This window comes from Condylura cristata, unplaced genomic scaffold (genome assembly GCF_000260355.1).
Source record: "Condylura cristata isolate star-nosed mole 26May11 unplaced genomic scaffold, ConCri1.0 scaffold00015, whole genome shotgun sequence".
Taxonomy (NCBI): domain Eukaryota; kingdom Metazoa; phylum Chordata; class Mammalia; order Eulipotyphla; family Talpidae; genus Condylura; species Condylura cristata.
In genome coordinates this window covers 17,353,181-17,362,863 of record NW_004567116.1, presented here as the reverse complement: position 1 = coordinate 17,362,863, position 9,683 = coordinate 17,353,181, and the positions used below count along the sequence as shown (strand labels likewise).

The window sequence follows — 9,683 nt, the reverse complement described above, 5'->3', positions numbered from 1 at the left end:
TGGCTTCCCATCACCAAATCACCCATGTGCCATCACCATAGTCCATTGAACTACCCCCCACCGCCATTTTTTATCCCATTCCCCACTCCACCCCTGTAAAATGTCTCTGGTATATAGTTGTTCGTTATTATTATTATTTTCTCCCTTGGTCCTTTATGCTCCTGCTATGAGTGAAACCCTATGGTTTCTTTCCTTTTCTTTCTAGCTTATTTCACTAAGCATGATCCCTTCCAGCTCCATACATCCATCCAAAGGCATGTGTTTATTTATTTTTTGGTTGCTGAGTAATATTCCATTATGTATATATACCACTTCTTTTTAATCCAGTCATCTATTTTGGGGCATTTGTTTTGATTCCCCTGCTTGGGGATTGAAGTGGTGCAGTGGCTATGGATAACTTTATAGTGCTGAGACTTAATCCCTTGGGCCATCAAGGAGGGCCCAAGTCTCTGTTTTGTCTGAGTTCAAGGATCCAGACAACAGCCCCAGGCCTAAGGGATTCATGTGGTCATAACAGCTCTACAAAGCCTGAAAAAAAACTCTTCCTTGCTTTCCCTCCCCTTAACCAGTTCAGGTCAATCTGTGCTTTTCCTGGGACAAGTTAAAACACTTCCCCTGCTGAGACAGCATGGGACATTGTGAACTACAGGTAAGATAAGCAGCTACATTTAGACAGCAGGCTAAGGTCTAGCCCTAGGGACTGTTGGCTGGTCACACAGAAGGGCCAGGCTTCAATTTTTCTCTGGATTTTTACCCTACAGTAAAAGGGGAAGTAACTCCAACATTAAAGTCGTTGTCTTCATTGGCATGCAGCTCGCCAACCTTGAACTCTCGGGTGTCATGGTGCTGACTGCATCTCCCCCTGCAGTCCTGCAACAGCCGCTAACAGGACTCCGGCATGGCTGGCTTTGCAGTGCCCAGAATGGGTAGGGGTTTCTGTAAACTGTGCCTTACAGGGATTGCAGTTTTGGCACAGGAAAAGCAGATTGGCCTGAACTGGTTAAGGGGAAGAACAGAGAAGAAGAGTTTCTTCAGCCTCTGTAGTGCTGTTATGTCCACATGAACAGATTTTCCAAGCTAATGCGCTCTGCCTGAAGAAAGCTGCATAGTAACAAGGGCAGGACAACGGGGAGTCTTGCATTTCTGTGCTTTAAAGAGCTGGTCACAGGGAGCAATGACTTTTCCCCATCTAAATTTTCATTGTCCTTTTGTAGACAGTAACCCATGATTTAACTAAATTTATGTGAGACAATGAAATGTCTACAGTTCCAAGCCCTTGAACTTGGCTATCTCATTTAATCTGCACAGTATTATTATTATCATTTTCACGGATAAGAAAACAGTCCTGGAGAGGCTATGCATGTTGGTACCTAAACTCACCCACTTAGTAAATGACAGAAACCAGACTCGAACCCAAGGAAGATAAAGACTTATATGGAATATATACAAATCTGTGTAACTTCAGAGTTTCTTTTTTCGGTAGTGATTGTGATGATGTCTTAGATCTCTTTGCCTTTGTTTGGGTGGAGAAGAGGCCTGACCAAGGTTGTGGAAGTGGTAGCTTTCTGTGGATTTGCCTGCTGGGGTCCAGAGGGCTGAGGGGCTCTGGTGCTGGAGCCATCAGTTGCACTGTGGCCATGAGGAGGCTCCACCTGGCCTGTTCAAGCTGCGTGCAGAACAACAGGGAGCTGCCACCTGGCTTGGCCTCATGGGGATTGGTCAACATGAAAAGAAAAGCAGTGTGTGGAATTTCCAAATAGCTTTTTGTGAGGGGGTGGGGGGGACACGATGGGGCGGCATTGGGGGACATCCAGGTTGTATGAAATTGGCAAAGAGTGAAAATGAATCTCTGACCTAAAAGCGAGGCAGCAGTGGGCAGAAGGTCTGGGCTTCACAGATGACAAGCTGGTCCTTAAAGCACGCCAAAGAGAAAGGGCTGGAAGTGCCAGGAATAGAATGGGAAATCAGTGGGAAATTTAAAAGTTGAATGAGGACATCTGACATGAGAGCAGGTTGGGGGGGGGGGTGCGGTGAGAGAAGGCTGTCAGTTGTATTGGCATCAAAAAGAGAAATCTTATGATTCTCAAACCTGTTCTCTTGTTGTTAAGAGCAGACATCTCAATTGAACTGAGCTCTTAGGAGGGTACACAGAAGCTAAGGTTGGTCCTATTTTGCTAGAGAATTAAGCTGATTTTAAAAGAGAGGGGAAAAAAAGAAAAAAGAGGTAGGGCTGTCAGGATGCAGCAAGGGTGTGAGAAGAGAGGTTGAGAGCTGTACCTGTGGTCTCCATTTCAAAGTGGTAAGAGGCCCAACAGGCAGGAACTTGTTCTTGTCTTAGGGGAACTCTGTGTTTGGTGTGTGTGTGTGTGTGTGTGTGTGTGTGTGTGTGTTTATATCCCACCCCTAAGGTGGTAACAGAGTCACAGAAACTTGGGGGAAGGATCTCTTGTCTTCAGTTTACATGAACATTGGTAGAAGTTCATTGCCCAAATCCATGTGACACATTTGAAAATTACTGGTTCTCTTGTTTTCCCTGGTCCCCCTGTGCCAAATTGTACAAAAGGATGACCGCCATTTGCTAAGGCAGGAACACAATGGCTCAGTGCCCTGGCAGTCATGTGCCTCCCCTATTAGAAGCGCAGCTTTCTCCAGGGTACCATTGTGGACGAAGGAGTCTGCCTTTGCTGCTACTTGAAGGACATGGCTCCTCACCATCAGCCACCGCTTCCATTCCTGTGTAACTGGGCCAGCATGGAGTTTGGCCATGTTTTTAATTTCATGTGTCCAGTGATATCTTAGATTTCTTTTAGCATCTTTTTCTTTAATAACTAGAGGTGGTACATTTCTATTTCTTTTTCCTATTTACATTTCTTTCGGGCTACATGGATCATTCTCTCTGCCCACTTAGTGAACAGAATCTGGGCTTTTTATGTGTTCTGATAGCTCTTCTTATGTAGTATTTTGTATGTTTTTGAATAGTGAAAATTTTGTTATGTTTATGTTCATCATAATTCCATATTGCTTTTTATTTCTCAGCTCCATTGATCTTTACCTTTTTGTTTTTCTAGTACTAAGATCATCCTCTCCTCTCCTCTTTTCATCTCTAACGTAACTCAGATAGTTTAAAGACACAATTTATTGCCCTGCTTGGAATTTGTTATTTTATTTAAGTTGACATTCAACAATACTTCTTTGCCTCACTTTTGTATTGCTTTGCACGTGTCATTTACGGCATTGCAGTAATACTTTAAATTGTTCCTGAGGTGTATGTCAGGCCTGTGATATGTTTCTAATATAGCTCTGACAGTATGAGTAACTGCAGCTTTATAGTTTAGACTCCAATAGAACAGATTCACTTTTTAAAAAGCAGTCTTTTAAAAGGTTTCTGACTTTCCTTATTCCCCTAGATGAGCTTTTCTGTGTACCTGCCAGTTTCTAGAAGTGTTCCAATAGATCTTAGTATTGATAGATAATGGATTGATTTGCAAGTCAATATAAAACATCTTTGCCACCTGAACTGGCTTGAAGCTGTGGGCTTATCTCATGGCCCCCTTAATGCCTGCCCCCCCTTCCACCTCCCTTTGTTCTAGGAAATTTATTCCTGGAGCGAGTCACTCCATTGCTCAAGCTTATTTCTCTCTCTCTCTCTTTTTTTGAAGATTTATTTATTTATGCATACAGAACTGGGGTACAGGCTAGAGGTGCTGGGGCTGTGGGAGGATTCACCAGAGACAGAGTGGGGAGCTGAACAGGCAGATCAATGAAGTACACTGCTGTGGGGACCAGTGGGTGGGTCAGGAGAGGTCTGCCATACCATGGGGATCACTTCGGGGCAGGTGGGGATCGAACTCCTGCTGAAGTGGCTTTAGCTTCTTAGCTCTATGCTGTAACCTGCTGTGCCACCAGGGAGGGCCTCAAGCTTATTTCTCTTAAGTTTTCTTGAAGTCTTGGGTGTTTTCAGTGAAATGAATATGAAGGTATTTAGTGTTTTGTTTTACTCTTGCAAATAACTTTCTTTTTCCTGACTTTTTGCTTTTCTGCTACCTGGCACTAGTATAAGCGAGGTTATTGATTTTGAGTATTTATTTTACATTGATTTTGAACAAGTCATTTTATGGTTAATTTTCTAGAAATAACCATTTCATAGAAATGACAGCTGGAAGTACTGATACTGCTGGGGTTCCCCCCCCCACCTTCATCACCTTTGCACTGTTATTTTTTTTCTTGAAGTTATCTGTTGATATTTCTAGAGTTAAGTTAAATAGAGTTGGTAACAATGAAACACTGGTGTTTTGTTTCTAATGGGTATAGAACTAGTTGTTTTGCTTTTAAAAAATTAAATGATTCTCAATTATTTTAAACTTTATCAACCATCTTTCATAAACTTTCTTAAGCCCTCAAGTTATTTTAGATTAACACAGGCAGCCTCTTTCCCACAGTTAGTCACCTTTGACATTTAAGTACAAAATCACTGTCACTGAAATACTGTGGAATCTAGTTTTTTTTTTTTTTTTTTTTTTTTAACACTGAGGCCTTATTAGGATGTTCCTGGCAGTTTTTGCCACCGAGTCCGCCCACCACCCTGTTTGTTACCCATAGTCCACCACCTTAACCCACGAGCCTCCTTTCCTCTTTGCTCTCGCCCTTCTTTCTTTTCACTCCCTGGATGCTTGAGCTCTGTAGTCAGCTTTCCAGGGTTAGTAAAACCAGTGTTTCACAATTAATATGCTTTTTTTTAAACCAGGCTAAGGCAAATTGTGCTCCAGTTTAAAAAGTCACATTATAAAAATAGGGTTTATTTTTAAACTAGATTTATGTGACTGGGCCATCTCTACTTGATTACAGTTGCCCCCCCTAATCTACAGTGGATAAATTTTCCAAACCCCCAAGTGGATGCCTGGAACCACAGATAGTACCAAACCCTATTTACTTTGCTTTATTCTATACACATGGACTTATGAAAAAGTTTAATTTATAACTTAGGCACAGTCAGAGATTAACAATAATGAAAAGTAAAGTAGAACATTCATACTAACAGTCTATGAATATATTCTTTCTCAATATCCTATTGGATGTGGTATTTTCTGACCATGGTTGACACTGTATCTGAAGCCATGGATAAAGAAGGATGTGCTGGATTGCAAGTTCGGTGTTTCCCTAAGAGAGGGCAGCCACTGCTCAGCTATCTTTGCCCCCTCCTCCGTGTCTTCCTTTCTTACCCATCCTCTTATATCTTGTCCTTCTCTCTCTTCCTCTTTCCTTGCCCACTTTTCCTTCCTCTCCCTTCCTCTTCTCTCGCCTGCCACCTCTCTCATCCTTCCTTCTAGTGGTGTCTGTGTTAGGTTTGGGAGTTAAGTACTTTTGTCATAAATTAGCCTGGTTTATAATAGCATCCTTCTGTAAGTTAGGAAGCTTTTTATATCGTAAGTCTTTTGCAGAAATTCTCCCCGTGAGTCCAGTAGAAACAATGATCTTATTTGAAGATGAGACTAGGGAAAATTGGAAGTCACAGTGCAGGAGAATTCTACATTGTGGAGTGCTCTTGGTAAGATGAATATGCCATTTTGGAGGAGAATGGCTTCAGGGTGTGATATGGCACTTCAGATGGTCAAAGAGGATGTACCCACCTATGTCCATTCAAGGAAGCAAAGAAGTCACCTCTATCTCTCTGATTCATTAGCTCTCCAGCCATGAATTAGCCTGGCCATTTGACCTTGGTCTTTTCAGTCTGGAATATATTCTTAGTCAGGTACTGTCCATGCTGAGGGATTGCATATGGTTTCACTCTGGGTAGGTTCTTCCCAGAACTTTTTATTTCCCTAAGTGTGAAAGATATAATGCTAAGGCTATTCTTACTTCAACTTTAATTCTTTTTTCATTTTCTTTTTTTCTTCTCTTCTTTATTCATGAAGTGCCATTGTTTCACATCTTTGTTCATATTGATAATAGAGGATTTTTCCCCTTAGGTTTGGTCACTGTAGCTCTCCCATCACCAAAGCACCCTTGGTCCTCTGCCCAAGTCCATTGTGTTCGCTTCCATTCTCATCCTTCTCCTTCCCTCTCCTCTCTTATGTGCCTCAGACCTGTGCTCATTTTTCAAGGATTGATCATATGCTGTGGTTCTCCCTTTATTAGTGTTTTTCCTGTGTTGCAGGTGTATGGTGTGTTGTTAGGATTGAGGTTCTGCAGCCCCGTTGTGTGGGTTTTCACAACATTCCCACCATTTAAAATCAGAATGACCTTGGCTAGTTATTTAACTCCTGTGTTAACCTGGATCTCCCAACTAGATGGTGGGAATCATGACCTAGGTCAGGGGGTGGGACTTAAAGGTCTAACTCTTTAGACAAACTTAGTACTCAAGACAACCAGCCCCACTGTTGGGTGGAGTTCAAAAGTCACCTCATTAACATAACAAATAACACTTTCATTACTCTCCTCATTTAGGATCTCCAAGGGCTTTGGGAGTTCTATTTACACAAAGGAGCAATGGATACACACCAAATATATATTTCTTATTATTAGTCACTTTATCACAACATAGTTTCGGTATTGTGACTTACTCCTTTAGCTCCACTTTTTTTTTTTAATACCCTTCTAGAGTTTTTTACATTCACTGCAGTATCTTTACTTCACTATCACTTTGGTAATTTACTCATACACCAAGCTTCTGCTGGTCTTCAGAAAGCACCTACCTGGTATCCTAACCAGGGTCTTTGCTGAGGATCAATGTCTCCTCGCCTTGTTAAAATAAGTTTGGATTTCTTTTTCATCTTCCTTTGTCAGACAGTGATATCAACCATTGTTTTGGACAAGTGTCATTGATGCAGCATGGAGGTGGCATCTTTTTTTTGCCACTCACAAGGCAACGTCTTGGACCTTATAGCCCGAGTTTGGGCTTAATTTGCTTCTGGAGCCATGGTGCTTCCCATTCTCCGGTGAGGGCTCTCCTAGCCTACTCTGTGCTCTAGCACATTCTGTCTGTTGGAAAATTTAGACCAAAGGGAGAACTATTTGGTCATCTTGCCAACTTGTTCTTTGGTGTCAACAAAGCTTTTGAGAGTCTGTGTGTTTTGTAAGATTGTTTTTGACTCATACCTTTCTTGTTGCTTCTCTTGGTTTAAGACATTGGTATTTTTTACTTTGATAAATTTGGTTCAGAGGAATTCCCCTGGGGATGCAGTCAATCAACTTATACATTTACTTTATGTGTGAGATTATAGTTTGTATAATTAATTTAATTTTCTGCAATATGTGATATTATACTCAGAACAATGTTTTCTTAAAGACTATAAATTATTTTTGATAGCAGAGACACTTACCAGCTTTTTACTTTGTCATCTCATGAAGGACAGATTACCCTTTGAATTATTGCCTAAGTCTAGCAATTCTTTTAACATCTTTCAAATGTCAAGGTCTTTGCAGATTAAGAAGAAAATAATCTGTGAGTAACTCAACCAAGGTGCTCCTTGCAAAGCTCAATTTCTGGTGGTGATTAGGTATGTCACAGAACCCTGATTACAGATGATGGTATAGGTATTCTTAGTCTTGTTCTAGCCAAGACTCACTTTAGCCCATCAGTTCCTAAAATTTCATTTATTGGAACCACTACATTTCCATCAAACACTTTGTGGAGTGGTGAAAGTAAGTGGCTTTAAGCTTTTTTCAACAAAATCTTCACATGAGGAAAACCAAGACATATTAATGCATCCCCATAGTAATTGGTTATTCACTCATAATAAATAAGTTGCATTTCTTTACTTTGACCTTTAGGAGACCGATTAATGAGGACAATATAACATCCAATAATGAAAAGGCTGGTAGCTTTGCTAGATGTCAAGATTTGGTGGTCAGGTTCTGGCAAGGACAGATTAATCAGAGAAGGTTCTTAACCGGGCCTTCTTTAACCCCAGCTGTAGTTTATCCACAAGATTCTTATGGGCCATGGAAACTGATTTGGAGGGGTTAGGCTGTGTGTGTGAAGGTGAAATGTACTGAACAGGATGTCCAGTCCACTATATGGAGGCCATTTGCTAGAGAGATCTGGAGGCAGGGCATTGGTCTGTCGCTATTGTGCTCTTAGAAGCTGGCACAAGAAGGCTGTGAATGTTTATGGAATGATTGAATGAATGCCATGAAGAATGGGATGTTCTAGCAACATTTTTTAGTGTTTCAATTTTGGAAACACTTCTTTCTCCACTTCCCCTTAAATGTCCAGGAGCTAAATGACAAATTAGTTTGTGACAATGCATTTTAGAATCACTTGGGAGTGTTACAAAATAAAAAAAGTGATACTTGGGCCTCATCCACAGAAATTCTGATTAATTCTAATCTGACAGGGTGGAACCTAAATGGTAGCATTTTTCAGAAGTTTTCATGTGACACTAACATGCAATGAAGAGTTGAGTCCTGCTAGGTAGTAATAATAGAAAGACCCATGTAATGATCCAAAGTTAAAAGCCAAGTATGCCAGGGCCTACTGTTTTTCAGTATTGATTGGGGAGCATGTTGATGGGTAAGAACCCTGTGTCTTACATGTGGTTGAAATCTAGAATCGCCTTTCAAAGCTTTAACTCTTTTTCATTTCTATTGCTTTCTTTTCTCCTTTGCTGTCCCTTGGCGCAAGATGATAGGATATTTAGAGGCTTGGGTTCTGATCTAACTTTTTTAGCTGTGATATTGGCCAAAATACCTGGTCTTTCAGTATCTCAGCTCTTTCACAAGTGAAACAAAGACATCTAATTTTCAAAAGTTCCCATTTCTAAATATGGTTTGGTGGAGGTACAGGTTAATGCTACCCACACCTGCCATAGTGAACCTGTTTGTGGTGCTCAAACCCAAAGACAGTGTTAAGATAATGACTTATGTTCTCAGAATGATTTGCATTTTTCTGCCCTAGCCTGTGGATAATTCCAAATGTTTCTCCATAGTTTACATGAAATCAAATATTAAATAATGGCCAAAAGCTTAAGCCTAATTAGTTTGGTTGTTAAAAATATTTATATTTATCACATATTGTATGTTTTCATGGGAAAGGAGACTGGAATAGGCAAAGCAGGAAATTTGGAGGTGATTGAAGCTTCTAATTCTTAGATGTTATTTAATATTAGTAGGCATCAGTGTATATTAATTACTTGCCATGTATTACATGCTGTTTTAGGAGCCCTGTGCATATCTATTCAATATTTACAACAATCATATGAAGTAGATTCTATTATTACCCAAATTTTACAGATAATGAAATTGAGGCACATGAACATTAACTAATTTGCCTAAGGTTACTACTAGAAAGTAGCAGATTAGAGGTTTGAACTTGGGAAGATTGGTTCCTAACCGCTAAGCTATTAGTGATTTTATTACCTCTAGAATAACAACTTTTTCTTCTATGATATATTTACCTGAAGAACCCACTTACTTGCCTAAGAGCCTGTAAGGTGTTATTCTTTTTTTTTTTTTCTGTGTGCAACTTTTTTTTTTTTTTTTTAAAGATTTATTTATTTGTGCATCCAGAACTGGGGAACAGGCTAGAGACTTAGGGGCGGTGAGAGGCTTCACCAGAAAGAGTGGGGAGCAGAACAGGCAGATCGATGAAGCACACTGCTGAGAGGAGCAGTGGGCGGGTCAGGAGAGGTCTGCCACGCCATGTGGTCACCTCCGGGGCAGGCGGGGATCGAACTCATGCGGAA

The 9,683-nt window shown here is 40.7% G+C and overlaps 1 protein-coding gene across 1 annotated transcript in view; it reads left to right on the top strand.

Annotated features, from left to right (window-relative positions):
* Window positions 1-9,683, top strand: part of KIAA1549L (KIAA1549-like ortholog) — a 196,712-nt gene that overhangs the window by 50,958 nt on the left and 136,071 nt on the right. The window contains exons 2-3 of the mRNA XM_012725187.1: window positions 762-926; window positions 1,484-1,557. Of these exons, the coding sequence (XP_012580641.1) occupies window positions 762-926; window positions 1,484-1,557 (239 nt within the window). The remainder of the gene's footprint in view (window positions 1-761; window positions 927-1,483; window positions 1,558-9,683) is intronic.